Source organism: Sarcophilus harrisii, chromosome 3 (genome assembly GCF_902635505.1).
Source record: "Sarcophilus harrisii chromosome 3, mSarHar1.11, whole genome shotgun sequence".
Taxonomy (NCBI): Eukaryota; Metazoa; Chordata; class Mammalia; order Dasyuromorphia; family Dasyuridae; genus Sarcophilus; species Sarcophilus harrisii.
In genome coordinates, this window is record NC_045428.1 from 329278936 (window position 1) to 329298793 (window position 19858).

A 19858-nucleotide genomic window follows, 5' to 3' on the forward strand; every position below is an offset into this window, starting at 1 on the left:
GCCTCAGTTTTCTCTTCTGTAAAATAAGGAAATTTGACTAGAAAATCTAACCTATCTCAAAAACTAAGATTACCTGCTGGGGAAACAACCATATTTCTCCCATGAACTAGATGATCTCTGTTGGCAACAGAATAAATACTAGACTGTCTGTTTAGCTGCAGCAATTTCAGTATTCCTACAGAATGAAAATAATTATAAAGTCCTATGAATTTGTCCTTAATTGTATTTTGTATTATCTTAAAATGGCCAAGTAAGCAAAATAAACATTTTCCAAACTCAACACTGGTTTGCAATGAAAAAAAATTTAAATATCTGAAAACATAAAAATGGAATCTGCTAAGATCTTAGGATATGACAACATAAGTATTCAGTTTTAAGTTAATATGGCTTACTTTATCATTTTAATTTACAACTAAACACAAAACTCATTTGTTTCATGATTTGATACTTTTTAAGTCCTGTAATTATAATAATATGCCTAATTGTTCCTTTTTTCTTCCAATAACACTCTCAGTAAGTTTGTGTGTCTGTGTGTATATGCAATCTATTTCAAGAATATACGATCTCATCATTCCATACTCCCTCCATTGATGCAGTTCACAAGAGTATAGTAAGACAAAAATAAGTGTGAAGGATAAGCCTAAAAACACTAATATCATCCAGTGGTTATTGCTATTCAGTTATGAATAGCACACACTAAAAAGAAATCCCACAATCCAACAAGTTACAATATCTAGTATTCATAATGCAAATATATCCTAAACTGCTTTTTGTTTTCCAAACCAGTCTTGAGATCATACATGTAATATCAACAAAAAGTAGGAAAAACACTGAATCAGAAAATCTAGGATATTATCTCATAGAATCATCATTTTAGAGTTGGAACAGGCTTAAAAGGCCATCTAGTCCAACTCCCTTGTTTCACAGCTGAGGAAATGGAAGTTCACAGAAGTTATGTATGACTTGTCCAAGGTCACACAGGAAAGTGTTAGAGCTGAGATTTAAAGAAGTGCTCTTTAATTTATATACATCCTTATCATAGTTAGATTTGTTTGAGAAATCTCAATAAATATTTTTAAAAGATGATGCATAAAATGAATAAAGCTCATCACCTTGAGGAATAGTCCAATGAAGATTCATTTAAGATTAAAATGTAACCTTGTTTCCCTTCAACTTCAGAAAGCTAACCCAAATAATGATGTTTGTCTGGTAGAGCTTCAAGCATGAGAAAATTTTAAAAAGGAAAATCTTTTCCTCCTTTTTATCTTACCAGCTATTTGTATATTGTAGATAACATTAGATAAGATTTGAATAGATGGTAAGAAGATGTAAAATAAAAAAGACTCAAATTCAGAAGTTTTTTTTCTTTTTTTTATTCCAAAAAAAAGTTCATGATTCATTGGGAAGTTATACAAGATGGTTTTCTAAATCAAAATCATAATCTTTACAATTCTGTAACAATAAAATAGAAAGTGTTATTCTTTTTTTCTTTTTGGCACCTACACTTGAAGTCTCATTTTTACTGAAAAGAAAAGGCTGCTAACTTTTGACTTTTTTTTAACCATATTATTCTTCCTTCTGGTAAAATTTGCATGATTGCTTAACTTAGGAATATGGCAGCAGCAAGTAGGACAGCTACACAAAACCATATTTCTTCCACCAATAAAAATCTCTTTCTAAATGTTAATATATCTGTCAGAGGAAAACTATATGAAAAACTGCAACCAGAGAACATGGCAGTGACCTACCTTCACTCTCCTCACTGTTTTTCTGATTTAAATTTAGAATTACTGAGTAATTCTGTGAGAGGTAGCAAAATGTCTGGCACTGGCTCTAGGCTTCATGATTTTAAATTACAACTGTAGCTCATCATTCTTTCAAGGAATTTGTATTAAACTACAAAAAGTAAAGAAACAAAAAGTAGAGCACCAGCAACATTTACTACATGCATAGGAGTTTTATCAGTGCTCTGAAAAAAAAGTATAATTTTTAAATAATGACAATTAATCTGGGGATAAAATGATGCTTGTTAAATTGTTAATGCCAATTAGTGTATGAAGTTAGCATAAATATGAGGTTTTAAAGTGTGTTGTGGAACAGTTGTTTATTTTTTAATTAAAAAGCTGCAAAAGGTAAAGTATGAGAAAGTGCACTTTTGTTTTAAAGTTTTCACACAATCTTAGAACCCTTAGGGAAGAACCAGACAATAAGGGTAAAACTAGCCAATATTTAAATATTATAAAAAAAATAAAGCCAGAACAGATTACATTTCATACCTTAAGTGTGTATGAATGAGGGTTATGAACTTTATAATGACCTAGTTGAGAAAACTCATATTTAAATTTTAGCTACTGGGAAATACTAAGAAAAATTTGTCTATAAAAGTCACTCAATTTTACTAAGTCATTAAACATAATCAAACCATTTGCTTTATAATTTGCTTTGTAATTTATTTCTGACTGCCCTTAATAAAATGGTTACGTGTTAAATTACTGTGTGTGGAAGTCTGGTTTTCCTTCCCCAAACCTAAAGAAAACAAAAAAATTTTGATTTCTGACTAAAATGGTTTAAGGTTAAAAAACTGGAAAAATATCATAAGCTACAATAGAGTATTTTTAAAATTAACATTGGATTACTTTCTGGCTGTGATACTAAGTTTGTTTTTTTTTTTTAAGCTTTTAGTTTTTAAAAAAATTGACAGAGAGTTGTTCCATTCCAGGAAAAACGGGTCATTTTTTTTCTGCCAGCTGTTGACTGATTTACAAATCCTTTTTTTTTTCCCCATTTAAAGAAATAATGCATGAATCAGGTTAAAAGAAACGAAAGTACAACTAAAGAAATAGTCTTCCTTTCATGAATCCAGCTCTATGTCCTCAGTGACAACTGACAGATTTGATCCACCTCAGTAATCACAGTAAACAGCATCTTTCTTTAAAGCTTTTCTTGTTCTTGCTGCTTTTTTTACCATTCTTATCTTTGTTTTCTGACATCTTCTTTGCTCTTATTTCTCTCATTAAATCAAAGAATACCTGAAGGAGAATAAAGAAGAGGGAAAAGAAAATTACTTCACAAAAAGTATACAAATATATGCTAAAGCACAAATCAAAATTAATTTTGAAAAAAGTAAAATAAACTATATAAGAACATAGGATGACCTAGAGCAAAGAAGAAAAATTATTTAAATATAGTTGTCAAATGAATAGATTAATGATGTTTAGATGTTTATATCATATAAATGATCTAAAATAAAAATGGAAAGGGGCTTTCTCAATGTTACTACTCATAGCAACCTGTTTTAAAAAGTTTCTTGTTATTGTTTTGTGAAGAATAAAAATAAAATGCAGTGCCAAAAAAAAGTTAAGACCAATCATAAAATTATTTAAGAAAAGTAACCAAACAGTCCATTTCCTTTGACCCAGGAATACTGGGTGTCTATTGGGTATATGATGGAAAGAAAGGACCCAGAAATTTTAACTAAAATATTCATAGCAGCATTTTTTTTTGTTGAAACAAAAACCTGAAAATATTAGATGCTCTTCAACTGGGCAATGGTTGGACAAATTGTGGTATATAAATTGTGATTAATGAATCACCATAAAGAATGACAAATATGAGAAATTCAGAGATATATGGGACAACATATATGAACTGATGCAAAACAAAGAAAACAGAAAATACACAACTACAATAATATAAATGAAGACAAGAACTGAAAGACACTAAAAGAATTCTGATTAAATTCTGACCAATGATGAATCCAGATGCTGTGAATGAATGAACACATTAGCTTTGGAACCCTGAACAAGTCACTTTTTTCTTTCAGCCTCCAGCAACTCTCCCAGACTCTCTTTTTTTGGGGGGAAAGCAATAAATATGAACTTTCTGGAATACTAGAATAAAGGCAAGGCCCAAATGAACTAAGGATATATAATAAGTTTTTGAAGGATTGGCTCTCTCTACCACTACTTATCTTCCTTTCCTCTCCTCCCCCCTCAATTTCATAATGCTCTTGACGATTTTGTACTAAAATGTATAATTTCAGTGTTGTGAACTAAAAAGTTGTTAGGATAACTTTTTGTAATTCCATGATGACTATGTTATACCTTGTTTTGAAATGCTCAGGAATATAATAATTCTTATGCCAGTGATTACAGGTTCCCCAAAAACTATAAATCGACCAATATTGCATATTCTTTTCAATACTTTTTTTATTTTTAGTGTTTTGCTAATGTATATTTAAACTTTTTGATCCAACAGTTTCAAAAATGTATATGTTCAATTCACAGATACATATCCTTGCTCTAATGTTCCAGAAAATTCATATAAATCCCACCCCCACACAAAGAGATAAGGCTGCTAAAACATTTTCAGATGTTCTCAAAAAAAAAGAAATAAAGAAATAAAGAAAAGAAAAAGAAACAAATACTTGGGTAGGTAAGTGATACAATGGATAGGGCATCAGGACTGAAGTCAGGACTGAGTTCAAATATAACCTTATACACTTTCAAGCTGTGATACCTTGAACAAGTCATTTATCCACAAACCCAGTTTATCCATTATTCCATTTAACCTCAAATCCAATTCTATCAGAAACTGACAGACAAACCAAGAGTATTTCTTTTGACTCCAAAGAATCCTAAAAATCACAATTTGGATAAATATGCTCACCCTTACACAAGTTAAAAAAGGACAAAAATTTTTTCACTGTCTTACACATAGGATTAAGAGTTGTAAGAAAGCCTGAAAATCAGCTAATCTAAGCCTCTTTATAGATGAAGATAAGGAGGAAATGTTAAAGAAGCACCAGTAGACATTTAAATAATTTTTTTTATTCTCAACACCACTAAGTAAAATGAGTATATGTTATCCAATGTAGAGTGGAGAAAGACTCTATGTGAAACCAAAAAGTCACCATTATGAAAATTTTGCTTTTGAAAATACATATTATAAATTCCCAATATGTTACTTTTGAAGCTTTCCTGCTCATCTGTGAACCTTTGAACTTTGGTTTGCTTCTATCCATTTTTTCAATGGTCCTCTTTCCTTTCTTTTTTTTTTTTATATAATTTCTTAAGTCTCCCTAGGGAGAAAAAAAAAAACCTTATAACATACATGCAGAGTTAAGAAAAATAAATTTACATATTTGTCTTGTCCAAAAATCTATGTCTAATTCTGCATTTTCAGTTCATCACTTCTCTGTGAGAAAGAAGGGAGATTTATTTTATTATCAGTCTTCTTGGACATTACATTGATCAAATTTTTTAAGTCTTTTAGAGTTGTTTTTCCTTACAATGCTATATATATATAGTTTGATATACATGGTTCTGTTCACTTCACTCTGAGTTAGTCCACACAAGACTTCCCAGGTGTTCCAGAAACCATTTCTTTCATCATTTCTTACTGTATAATAAAATACATTCAAATACCATAAAGCTATTTCCCAACTGATGATTATCCCTGATTAGTTATTGTATAAAACAAAATGCTATATTTTTGTACATATTGATTATTTTCTTTTTTTCTTTAATCTCTTTGGAGTATGAACCTATTCGTGGTATGATGGGCCAAAGGATATGAGATTTTTGGAGTATAGTTTCAAATTGCTTTCCAGAATGGCTGAATTTATTTAAAGATCCATCAAAATTGTATCAATATCCAAAACCCCTCCAATAACTATGATTTCCTTTTCTCCCACCTAGACAGTTTTTTCAAGATTTAGAGCACTTTTTTATAGTTGATAGTTTTTTTCCCTTTGAAAATTGCCTGCTCATATTCTTTGACTATTTATCTAATGGGAAATAGCTATTATTCTCATAATATTTTAATTTGTTCCTCATATAACTTGGATATCAGACTTTGTCCGAGAAACTTGTTGCAAAGTTGTTTTTTTTTTTTAACCAGTTAACTGTTGCCCTCCTAATTCATCTGTTTTATGTAAAAAATTTTCAATTTTATGTGATCAAAATTATCTATTTTATTTTCTGTGATTCCTTTGCTTGTTTAGGAATTCTCCTATACAAAAATGCTATCATGGTTTTCCTTTCCCTATTCCTGTAATTTAGGTGCAATGTGACATTTACATTAAACTTAGGAATTTATCTTGGTATGCAGTATGAAAACTAATCTATGATTATTTTTTGGCATAGTGTTTTTCAGGTTTCCTAGCAATTTCTATTGAATAAGTTAGCCCTTGTCCCACTAGCTGAGATCTTTAGGTTATTTAAGATTATGTCATTATGTTCATTTGCTTCTATATTTTGTGTTATTGATCTGTTTCACTGATCAATTTTTTTTGCTTTTTAATCAGTAGCAAACAGTTTTAATGACTGCTGTTTTATAGTATAATTTGAGATTTTGATACTATTAAAGCTTCTTTCCTTCCCACTTTTGTTTTCCTTTAGATTCTTGACTCTGTAACAGACAAAATATGATTTCTTCTAGCTCCATAACTGATTACTTCTAGCTCTAGAATCCTTTAATAACTTAAATTCATTTATTTATTCAGTGCCAAAACCAATTAAGTAGTAATGTCATTTTTATTATATGACATTGCCTAACTTTAAACAATTAAAAAAAAAAGATTTCTCCAATTATTTAGATGTTTCTATACCTCCTAGCTGTATGACCCTGGGCAAGTCACTTAACCCAAACTGCCTCAGGGGAAAAAAAATAAGTAGGAGATTTGAACCAAGTCATATGATTCTAAGTTTGGTGCTTTTTTCATTACACAGTTTTCCTTCTTTTTATTACCCCTAAAAATATATTTCTCTACTGCACAAGATTCTAAGTACAGTTGTATTAGTAGTATCAAACAAGAATGAGATTCTCCCCAACAGATTAGGAAAACTCTGAACCTAAAGAAGTTTTATGACTAGAGCTACTCTTTACTATAAATGTTACCTAAAAGACCACCACCCAGTAATTAACAAGTTTATCATCAGCTATGAATAATAATAAAACACACATTTCAGGTTATTTTTGTTCTAGCAATAGAGGAGAAAGAATGACTCAATTTAAAAAGATGACACAAACAGTTGTCAGCTATCTTGAAAAACAGTTCTCTTTCATATAAATTGTTTATAAGTGAAAACAATAGTACCATTCCAAAATCCTGCCTGTTCTGGTTTGACAGGTAAAGCTGGTCCAAGAGGGAGAAACAAATTTCATATGGGGATAGAAACATATTCATCAGTGATTTCATACTGAGAAAGGCTTCCTTATTTGCAAAAGAGAGTCATTATCTGACATTTATTATTATTTCTAAGATTAAGGATCATTTAATTTCCAAGGAAGCAGAGGTATGAAACTACGTAATAATTCATATAAAGACTGAAATGAAACAGACTTTTAAACAATGTTATATGCTACTTAGATATGTTTCACAATGAGACATTCTTCACTAAAGAAGGCAGGACTATAATTTCCTAACAGAAATTTCCCAAAACGCTTATCTCTCATAAAGAGTCTATCACCTTTGATAATATCCTGAGATATTATTCCTCAGAATTCTTCCTACATCCAGTTCAAAACAACTAGGTCATAATGTGTATAAATTCTTTTTTCATAATGAAGATGACTCTTTTCTCCAAATGAACAAAAAAATCATAAAAACATATGGAAAATCTCAATTCCGGTCTAGATACCAATAAAACTAATATAAAGAGAGATTAATAACTCTGTGATTGGTAAGTGATAGGCCAAATCTGAAAAACACAAGCATGCAAAATGATAGCGGTGGAGGAAAGCCCCATTTTTCTGGGTTTTTTTCCTGGATAAATACACTGACTTTATAAAATCATATCTACTGTTTTTTAAGTACTCTTTAAGAGGAATATTTAGTACCTAAATTTCTCCTCTCTTTTCCCCTCCCTCTCTTTAAGTTTAATTCATGTCAATATCATCCTGAATGTCCTCACAAAAATTTCAAATATCCAAAAGAAAAAAAAGGAGAGTTAAAAAATTTAGGCCTTAAGAATGAATACTGTTTAGAGACCAAATTAGGAGGTAGCTTTAGTGCTTTCTCATCCTGAAGGATGAGAAAACTGAAATATCCAAATTCAATGAAAACCAAACCAGGTAAATTGGCTAAAGTTTTAGTTAGTTCCTCTGTGAAGTGAACTGAGTGAATTAAACCTGCTCTTTATTAGCATTAAGAGAACAAAACATGAAGCACTTAATGATCATCCCTCCCCTTCAACCAGCTTCCCCCAAAATATATCGATTACTTAAATCTTTACTTCAAATAACTTTGTAAAAAATTCAATATATTTTGAACCAAAGTTGTCTGATATGAATCAAAACTTTTGAGTTAGCTCTTTTCTGATGTTTTAATGGGGGGGGGGAAAATCATTTCTTAGAAGATTGATTAGTAACTTAAATATTTGTAAAAATTCTAGTTATTGTGTTCAAACTTCTATAAGTTTTTTTATAACTAAAAAAGTTAAGAATAATATTTTTATTATTTCTTATATCACCTTAAAAGAAAAGAAATTCCATACCTTGTCTACATTGGCTCTAGTTTTGGCAGATGTCTCTACATACTGGACACCCCATTCCTCTGCTTTACTTCTGGCTTCTTCAATGGGTACCTGTCTCCGCTCTTCCAAGTCAGATTTGTTTCCCACCACAAGCAAAGGGATTTTATCTTCTTCAGCCTTAACACGCAGAATCTGTTCCCTGATGTATTACATCAAAAATAAAATAGCTGACAAGATTGTAAGTCATATCAATAGTGATAAAAGCAACAACATTTAAGAGCTGTAGAAATAATGAAAACTTCACAAATACCTGACAAGTACTTTCTGCAAGAGCCACATTTCAAACACTGTATTTTAAAAATAACATCCCCAGAAATAAATAAATACAGGAATGGTTAGGAAGCTCAGTACTTCCTCCTCAAGGTGGAGCTCAATGGCAGTCCTGCACTACATGCTGAGACAGACTGAGGAAGCATAACACTCAGAGGCATCTGCTAGGACCAAAAGAGGAGGCATATATGTACTTAGTCAAGTTTCTCCCTTCCCCCAAAAGTTAACTTTTGCTATACAGTAATTTTCATATTCTTTTATTAATAAATAGTTCACTTTTTTAAGTTTAGGTACACAATGTACCCTAAATATGAAATGGCAGCATTACAAAGGTCAATCTCTTAACAATTAGACACAAATGCAAAGAATAATTTTATGTGTTTGTGTTTTTGCATGTATATTCCAACACTACTAACATTAGAATGATGAAGGATTTTTAAGATAGAAGGGCCTAACCATTCACTATCTTAAGTATGTACAGGTTAAGTTATTCCCAGAAGCCCTATCAACATTATTTATTAAATTTTTTAAAAATACTAAGCATGGCAATAAAGATGAAGCCCTAGAATTTCATATCAATTTCTTAATTCAAAGCATTTCTTTAGCCTAAAAACAAAATGAAAAAGGTAAACTAAGCTAACAATTTAACCATCTTTACAGTCACCAGCATTTGTAATCTCCGTGTCCTCATTAACTTCTCACTTTTACTCATCCCATATTATAAACAGTTAGTTCTTTCCCCACTTCTGTGTCCCCTTCTTTCCACTCACATAGCCAAAATTTTAATTCTCAAATGTTCATCAACCTCATATATAAGTACTTGAATTTTCCTACCTCAATTCTTTCCCCTTTCCAACCTATCCTCTACACTGCTAGCAAACTGACCTTCCTAAAGTATAGATTAGACCACAGCAACCCTATTATTCAAATTCCAGTCTATTAACTTTTAGGATAAAATATAAACGTCTCTGTTTGAAATTTAATTCCCTTCACAATTTGGCCCCTTCCTGTCTTTCTAGTCTTCTTATATCTTACTCCCATGCATGTGCTCTATACACTCTAGTTATATTTGATGGACTTTTTGTTCATCATTCATTATATTCCAGCTCTCAAGATCATAACTCTCTGCATTGACTATGCCCCAAGCTTAGAATTTTCTCTCATCATCTACTCTTCAACCAACTCCTGGCTTAGAATACTCTTAAGCCAAAGATCAACCAATCTTGGTGGCCAGGTGTAAAGGGTCAGAACTCTGGAGAAGTATACTTGGAACAAAGTGTTTACTCAGTGGAACTGATGAGATGATGGTTCTCTAGTTTACATATATATTTAGTACTTAGCATGGTGATGTGATGGTTCTCTAGTTCACACATATTCAGTATACTATAATGATGTAATTACAATAAGGTATATAAGGGCGAAGAAGGATTGGAAATGGACATTCCATCTTTGACCAGCCTCTGGTCCACTAAGACCAAGGACTTGGACTGATCCCGAGGTCCTCAAGAAAGTTAGCCCGAACATTACAATTTTCAGAATTTCAAATTTGGTATTTAATTGGGAATTGTTCTTTTTTTAGCTTTTTTAGTTGCAAACCCAATTCACTGAGGGAAATTGGTTGATACTGGCAAACTGTCAGACTGCTGGAGGAGACTGGGTCAGACTATGACAGACACAGACTGTGTAAGAGACAATAAAGACTTTGGACTCTATTCTTTTCCATTCTTGTGATGTCTATCCTGCTGAGACCAAGGCCCTTCCAAAGGACCTCCAGAAAGCTAGCCAGAACATTACATTTTGGCAACAAAATGTAAACTCTCACACAGTCGGTGTCTTGTCAGAGCCTGATCCAGTCTCTTCCTGCAGCCTGACAGTCTCAACCAGTCTCCCTCTAAGTCTGAATTTGTTCCCAGTTTAAATACCCTATTACAATTACATCATTACAGTATACTGAGTATAAGCAAATCTAAAGTGATTATATCATTATGTCATACTAGATATATATGAACTAGAGAACCATTATCTCATCAATTCCACAGAGTTAACACCTTGTTTCAAGTATACTTCTCCAAAGTTCTACCCTCTACAACCAGGTGTATACAAAAAGAAGGGAAGTTTCTCAGTAGCAGTTTTAGGGATGGGTAATAATTCCAAGGGTTGGATAATTATAGCCACCTCTCTCTAGGCACATGAAGCTCCAAGTTCTGTTTCTGCCATCCTAGAAATGAAGGTATCCTTAGGATCAAGAAGTGGACATGATGAAGAAAATCTGAGTAAAGGGCATATTACATGAAAGCAGGTGTGAGAAGACTGGAATAGGTCTAGGAGATGTATAGAATGGGACCTCTAACAGGAATAGATAGAGGAAAATATCCATTGGACATTAGGGGAAAGAGAAAGAATCTGAAGCGTTATTAGACCTGAAACTGTTGTAATATTAATTTTTCTCAATGAATATCATGAAAATGAATTATAGAAAAACAATTAGAAGATTTAAAGATGAAAATCAATTCTAACTAGTAAATTTTTGTATTTGTTTTCTAGACTTGGAGAATAGCTCCTAGATTTTAAGCAAAACAAATTTTGTCTTCTTTATGCTCTAAATCTTATAAATGGATTATTTGAAGAAAATTTCATCTTAAGTTCATAGGTCAGAGAGTAGAATTTGAAGATGCAGCATAATAATTACAATAATATTAATAAAAATACTACTAAAAGGGAACCAAATCAGATGAATTATAATGATTCACCTTGGCCTAAACAAAAAAATTATAAAACATCCCTATTTTGGGAAAGAGGTGTGGGGTGAAAGAGAAGATTCTAGGATACAAAATGATGCACATATTGTCAGGAGCAGTAACTATTCTAATGTCTGCTTAACTTTTTCTTTGTTAGAAAGTCCAATAGCAGAGACTCAATATACTGGAAAATAGTTTTGTTGTAAAAAGAATAGACGTCAATACATTTTTTGAAATAATATAACTATAAGCTACCATGTTTTATCTCTCAGAAACTAAACATCTATTGTAAAAACTTAAGGTGTTAATGAGACAAGAATCATAGCACAATGGATAAGGGTTAACCTCAAAGATCAGAATGAGCAGTTTTCAAGTTCTACCTCAGATATTTAACTTCTCAACTGCCCCAGACAACTTTCTTAAGACTATGTGTTATAGACTAGTTGCCAAACAATGTATATTGGGGAAGGAAGTTTCCTCACTGGGACACTCTACAGCAATGAAGTGTCAGGTATACACCAAAACAAAATCACTTTAGACATTAAAAAAAAAAAAACAAAGGGTAATAACCAAAATATTGTAACTAGATACTGGGCAGGGGGAAGTCCCAAAGGGATTCCCACCTCTATTTCTGGGCAAAATTTTTGGAAAATAACCCCCCCATAAATGTAAACCTTGTGGGTTTTCCATTTATGTGATACCTTATGTTGTGTGGAACGTATAATAAGCAGATAAAAAGCATGTTTTTTTCTAGTCTATTAAAACACATGAAATCAAATCTTCAGAGATTAGAAAAGGAAGAATAGATGTTTGCAATTTGTCTCCGTAAACAGCTGTTCCTCAACTCCCCATTCTCACTTACCCCACATAATTAATCAGTTGCCAGATGTTATTGGTTCTCCTATACAACATCTTTCACTTATATTCGTTCTCCACTTATTAACTGCAACCCTAGTTCAGAGCCTTATCACCTCTTATTTGGGCTAATGCCTAATAGCCTTCTAACTGGTTTCCCTGCCTTAAATATTTCCCTCCACCAATCCACTATTCAATTGCCAAGGTCATCTTCTGAAGTGCAAATCTGACCATGTCATCATCCCCCAACTCAATGGAACCTAATTAATTTCCTATTAATTTAAAGCTCTTCATAACCTAGTATGTTCTTCTCTTGTCATTTTCAGTCTTATACTTTATTCTTCTATGTTCAGTCTGTGATCTACCTAAACTTGTGGTCTTGCTATTCCTTCAAGATGACCCTCCATCTCCCACCTCCAGACTTTTTCAATGACTATCTCCATGCCTAGGATACTGCTTCCTCACCCCCATCTCTTATTTTCCCTGGTTTCCTTTTTAAGACAATTCAAATTCCATATTATACAAGAAGCCTTTCTTGGTCCTTCTTGCTAAAACTTTCTTTTTCAATTTACCTTCTACCTACTTTGTATACATCTTGTATTTATTTAGTTTTTTTACATGTTTCCCCTATTAAAATAAGAAATAGAATCCCCTTCTTTGAGGACAAAAACTGGGTTGTTGGGTGTTTTTTCCCCCTGTGGGATGGAGAATGCCTTTCTTTATACCAAAATGATTAGCATAGTACTCAATATATAGTAAGTTCTTAATAAATGTTTAGAAATTGATTGAAATGAGGTTATTTTTAAGTACATAATAAAAAAGATTTCATTATAGGCTCAGAAGATGATCTCCTATGAAAAGGCACAAGATGACAATTTCTAATTAGTTTCAAAGGGTAGAGAGATATATCCACTGAATTAGTGATCCATCCCATTCTCCTCCAACAGAGAGCCCCCTTTGTCATTTCTATTGTATCAGTTATCTTCAATCTCTTCCTGTCTATACTGGCTCCTTTTCTATTGCCTATAACCATGCCCACGTCTCCCCACCCTATGCGAAAACAAAGAAACAAACCTTTACAGAAATATAGCACCATGTCCAGTTTATTTTTTAATAAATAAAGACTAGCACAAGAATCTCTGAATTCAACAATCAATCTCCACCTATCTGTATTCAATCACAAAAAAAAAAAAAAAAAAAAATGAGCTGGTTCTGGGACTTGTAGCCAAAGTTTACATAGAGCTTTATTCACAACACAGTGTGATAAGTAGAGCAAGTATTATATCCATTTTACAAATAAAGAAACTGTCACTCAAAAAGGTTAAGTGATTTGCCCTTGGACATAATATGAGTCCTAGAACTAAAAATATAGCATAGGTATAAAACATTCTTTCTACCTTGCCTTTCACAGGTATCCTTTCTTTTAAGACTTTTTTTTACATTATCACACAATTCTCAAGATAAAACAAATTATGTAGAACCATTAAAAACATAAATGTCCTTTTAATGCTAGCCTTGTTGGAAAAAAAGGATGACATAATCTTTCTCCTAGGATAACAGTACTTCTTTCCTTCTAAGTAAATCATGAAACAAGAGAAAACAAAAGACTAGAAAATAGACTAATATGTTGTACATATCCTTTTTATCTTCTGAAAAAGGAAAAATATAAAACAGGAAAGTCTGAATTCCTCCAAAAAGGGAAAATAATTGAAAGTACATTTGCTACACTTGGAAACCAAGGTCCATAAGAAACAGAAGTAGCAAAGAAAATGCCTGAAAAAGGACTTCTAGGAACATAATTATACCACAATCTTATGTTAGCCTCCTTCTTTAGGAGGAAAAAGGATCCTTTACTATTTTAATACTAAAATAATACTATTTTAATGTGAGCAATTGAATGGTATTATACACTATATTAAAATATAATATACTTAAATGACTCAAAACTATTTAATGGAAGAACTGAGATACTGCTTTTTGTTGTCTTCCACTCATATTTTCTTATTTACCTTCATTCAACCTTTGAGGCCTTTCTGGCTCAATGATGCTTCCTTCCCAATCTTGGATTAAAAAAATTAGCTTCCTCATTTTCACCCATTGATGGTCACCTGACTCTGTGACCAGAACTTGCTAAGAAAGGAAAAGAAAATACTGGGAGTTTTGTCCAGTTGTCAAAGTCTCTTTGAGGTTAAGACACTTTAAGTTAACTTAAAATAACTAAGTAATTGCTTATGAGAAACACAGATAAAAATCTATAATTCCTCAAGAAATACAGGGAATTCTGAATGGGGGAAGTATCAAAGTAAACAGTGATTGTACCCTAAAGATCCTATCTCTTAACTAGAAGATTAGCAGCTGGAAGTCTTTTAAATTTTGCCAAAAAAAAAAAACCTTTAAAGTGTACAATTAAAGTGATATATTTAAAATTCTTATTTAGCAAGCTTTATCGTTTCAAGTCAAATCTTTTCCTCTGTCAGTGTCTTACAAAAACAAACCTTAAAATACAATCAATAACAAATTTCCACTGAAATTTTAAAACATGTTACATTAGTTACTCACTATCTCTTCAGTGTTATACAAATACAGTCACCAATTATTGTGTATATGTGCATGTAATATACAAATATATGAAACACACACCCATATATAAATATACTCATTAATCAATAGGTCCTCTTTTGGAGAAAATAATATTCCAGTATTTGTAACCATAATAACAAGCCAAAAGGTCCACAGATGGAATCTAGTGCAGACTGCTGATTTGATCCATAAGTATCAGAAAAACAAATAGCTAAACTTCTATTTAGAAGTCCCAACACCGTCGTTAAACAAGGAGTTTCACTGGGAGTGATATTATTGGCATACATTACTTCTCAAACTAGGATATAAGAAGGAAGAAAAACAAAAAATCCTCGAGAAGCTTCATATATCTTTTATTTGAAAACATACCTGAATTCCGCTGTGGCTGTAAAGGATTCATGTTCTGTTATGGAGAAAACTAAGAGAAACCCCTCCCCACTACGGAAGTAGTTGTCTCGAATAGCTGCATAATCTTCTTGTCCAGCTGTATCCAGAATGTCTATCTGCACTTCTTCTCCATCAAGGACCACTTTCTTTCTATAACTGTCAGCTTTTGTAGGTTCATAGTCTTCTACAAACTAAAGAACACAATACACAAGTAATGTAATCAAATAACTACTTCAAAAACAGAATTTTAATATTACACACATATAGTTTGCTTATAAACTAAAAATATTTACTGAGTGCCCACTGTATGTCTTCACTGTTTAATTATTATTAATGTTCTGCATTTATATGATGGTTTAGTTCCTCCAAAGCAACATATGATCTATCCTTTCATTTGTCTTTGAATACTTCTGCAAAGAAAAGTATTATCCTGATTTTATATATGGGGAAAAAGTGAAGAACAGATAGGATAGGTTGTAATAGTTACAAAAATAAGAAACACACATTGATACAATATCTTGAGATTTATAGAAGCATCTTCCTCACAATAACTATACTTTATCCCTTCCCAAACATCTAAGATATCTTCATTTTTGTTGACAAACTTGTTTCCAATGAACCAGGTATAAAATGTGGCATCACTTTTTTATTTTTAAAAAGTAATTGCTAAAAAACGTCCTTTAAATATCATAACTCAATTCACTTTCACTGAAGTATTTTTGAATTGATGAGAGGTTTGCTTGTGGGTTTTTTTTTTTAGTTCTATTTATTCCTCTAAGACTTGTGAGTCAGAATGTCCTGATCCTACTATACACCTCCTTACTAAATGAATAATGTATACTATTTTTAGACATCTAGATTACAACTCTGATGTTTACATTTTTTCAGATAGAAAAATAGGTAACAAGCTTCTTTAGAACATTAGTGAATATGACCTAGACTGATTCTATTGGGGGAAAAAAATTCATATTTCCTCAAAAGTTGTTATTTGACAATCTTTAAGCATTCCGTTGCCACAAGTCATAAAATCTTAAAGTATCTTTTTTTTGTTTATTTTTTTTCTCACTTATTCTTCACACTAAAACCCCTTTGCCAATTCTCTACAGACACCATTACTACCAAAGCTATAACATGATTACCGTCAGGTTTCTGGATATCAGTGAAGGGACACATAACTAGAAAATCCTAGAAATTGATACTTTACTTAAATCACATAGAGAGGCAGTCACTTGCTAACTGCTTGCATCCAGAGAGTCATCATCATTCTACCTATGATATGATCTTCAAATGTAAAACTAACTATATAACAGAAAATCAAATAGGGACAACAAAAGCACAAGTCTCCTCTCATCCATTTTTTTCGCTCTTTCCCTTCCAAAAGTTTTTTTTTTCCCTTTACCATATTACCCCACTAACTGTCCTCTTCCCAAACCTGAACACATACCAGAGAATAATATCTAAAAACATTTGTTAACATTTACATAGCACTTTACAAACACTTGACATATATTCCTTCATCTTACTCTCAAAATGATCCTGTGAGGCAGTGCAATTTTTATAGATGAGGAAACTAAGACCCAGAGAGGTTAAATGACTTGCCTAGTAACATGTAGCTAATAAGTGTCTGAGAAAGGATTTAAACTTGGGTTATCCTAACTGCAAATCTAACATTCTAACCACTATACCACTTATGAAAAGTAAAGGGCATTTATATAGTGCCACTGTACTAAGTACTTTACAATTATTATCTCATTTGATCTTCATAATAACCCTGGGAGATCAGTGCTATTATTATTCCCATTTTATAGGTGAGGAAACTGAGGCAAGCAGAGATTTCCATGACTTGCTCAGGATCACAGAGCTAAGAATTATGAGGTCGGATCTGAACTTAAGTCTTCCTACTCCAGGCCCAATACTATACCTAATATACCACCTAAATTCTCTTGTCAATCCCAATTTCAGAGAGTAGTAATATTAGAAAATTACTCCATTTGAATCCATGCTTGTTCCTTTTCCTCTAGTCATTCTCCCCTTCAAAATAATAATAATAATAATAATAATTTCTCTGTGGCTCAAGCAGTCATACTAGTTAAGGCTTGGTAGCCAAGGACAAAACTCATCCTCAAAGCCTTAGTCATCTTGGATTAAGAGCTAGAAGAAATGTAGATAGTGTCTAGTTCAGGAATTCTCAAACTTTTATTACTCTTAAAAATTAAGTTCCCAAAGAGTTTTTACTTATCTTGGTACATTGAGTTTTGATATTTGCCACATTAGAAATCAGATTCAGTAAATTTTTTAATTTATTATCTCACTTAAAATAACAATCAATTTATTACAAGTTGAAATAAATAACATTTTAATGAAAAACAACAAATTTTCCAAAACAAAAAAAAATTTTAAGATTTGGGCAGGTTTTTTTTTTTTAACATATTTTTTCAATCTCTTTAATGTCTGGCTTAAAAGAAGACAGCTGGATTCTCAGATCTGCTTCTGCATTCAATCTGTTGTGATATGTTGTTTTGGTTGAAATATATGAAGAAAATCCGGCCTCACACAGATATGTAGTTGGAAGAGGGAGGAGCATTTTAACAGACAAATAATCTTTATATTTTAATATAGATAGTTCTGACCTCAAAAACACCCCTTACAGGGTCTCAAGGACACCAGGAGTCCCATATTTTGAGAATCAATGGTCTAATCCAATCCTTTCATCTTACAGATCAGGAAATAAGTCTCAGAGGAAAAAAGTGAACCACCTAAGACCTACCTACTGGAAGAAATAAAAGACTTAGGAATTATAGTCAATTCTCTTCTCCAAATCTAGTGCTCTATACCACATTACCAGAGATTCTGCCCTGCCCCTGAATTCTGGGTTTGCTCATCTGTGAAGGACTAGCCATATTTTGTGTGAACCTTCCCTTAATTGATGAAGTCTCTGTCTCTAATACTGTTTCTTCATTCCATGATTCCTCATTAGGATTATAGATGAAAAAGTTAAAGCAGCACACAAGTCACTGAAGGGAAAAAACAATCTCTCTGATCTAGGATCCAAATCTGTCTCTCCTTTTGCAAATAGTATTTTCATATTTTCATTCAATCAAGCAGATGTTTGCCATCCCATTTTAGTTTGTGGTACAAAGTAAATATAAGTGGACACCAAAGAATGTATTTTAATCATCAAGTAGAATACCATAGGAGCAGTTCAGTTACCTCTTCTAAATAAGGCCAGCAAAGAACACTCCATCTGGGGCATAGAGCAGAGTCCTTCGCCAAAATGTATGCAAGATAATATCTATTATCACACCAGATGCAGCACAGTTTCGACTATGACACCCACATCGAGTAAGTGATTTAAACTTTGGCAAGGCTGAGGAAGAGACAGAAAGCCAGACTTCACTCTTGCTGTGTGGAAGAAAAGTAAGGGAAACTTTACATCTATTAATTATGGCAAAAAAGATCAGATTCTAGACCTTGTAAAAATTCAGTTCAGTTCTCTATTTCACAGTTAACTTTTCACAAGGCTATAAACTGATCAGCCCATTAGCAATTGAAGAAGATTACAGATTTTTCTGTCCTCTTCTCTTCCCTTTTCTCCACAAACAACAGAATGAAAGTGTAACAAAAGAAATAAAGGCAAGAAAATGGAAACTTTCCCTCCAGGCCCCTCCCCGCCCTGCCAAAGTTTAAATCACCTACCTGATTTCAACAATTTATAAATTTTATTCTTGCTGATATTCACAGGAGGCTGCAGATCTTTCACTCTTCTGGAACCTTTTACGGGGTTGATTTGTTATATAACCCTAAAGGGCATATAAGGAAATAAATACGAAGAAAAAACCTTTTTTAAAAATGAGTAGGGAGGAGAAAATACTTTGGACCAACAGATAAATAAGCAAGACAACTTGTGACTTAATAATCTTACCTCATCATACATGAACTGAAGGGTAAGTGCAGATTTTCCCACCCCTCCACTGCCAACCATGATCACTTTGTGAAGAACTAATGAACTCTGGTTTTTATTCTTGTTTGCAGCCATTGTTTTTGTTATTTAGGATTGCTGAGCACTGTCCAAGGAGCTGTTGAAGAACTGCTGATAAAAAAGGACAAAGACTTAGGGGCATTTTATTCTCTATCCAATTGCAATCAAATAAAACCCATGCCTTCTATTGAAGCCTAACTCACACATTCCCAAATAGGAGCTAAACTTTTAAACTTGGAAAGCAATAAAAAGCTTCCTACAATTTATAAAGTCAATAATTACAGAAATCAAGCCAGGTAAGAAGCAATAGTATATATAGTCCTGTCTGTTTCATTGAGCAGTTTAAGAAAGGCGGAAAGAACTTGAACAAGGAAAATTAACATTTTGCAAACTGCCACATTTCCTCAGTCAAAATGACCAAACAGCCCTGAATTCTAGATACTATCCCCATCACCTCCTCATCATTGCCACTGAACAGAATCTCCGATTGAGGCTCAGCATTTATACAATCT

At 32.5% G+C, this 19858-nt stretch overlaps 1 protein-coding gene across 9 annotated transcripts in view; it reads right to left on the reverse strand.

The window, feature by feature from the left end:
* Window positions 1-1353: 1353 nt before the first annotated feature.
* RALB (RAS like proto-oncogene B) overlaps window positions 1354-19858 on the reverse strand; it is a 103222-nt gene continuing 84717 nt past the window's right edge. For 3 of the 9 annotated variants that reach the window (XM_031959943.1, XM_023499164.2, XM_012544674.3), the window contains 4 exons: window positions 19290-19457; window positions 15350-15558; window positions 8499-8676; window positions 1354-3029 (listed from right to left, as the gene is read on the reverse strand). In XM_031959943.1, coding sequence (XP_031815803.1) covers window positions 2910-3029; window positions 8499-8676; window positions 15350-15558; window positions 19290-19403 — 621 coding nt within the window. In that variant the 5' untranslated portion in view covers window positions 19404-19457 and the 3' untranslated portion in view covers window positions 1354-2909. The remainder of the gene's footprint in view (window positions 3030-8498; window positions 8677-15349; window positions 15559-19289; window positions 19458-19858) is intronic. The other 6 variants (XM_023499165.2, XM_012544675.3, XM_012544678.3 and 3 more) reach the window with 3 other exon arrangements.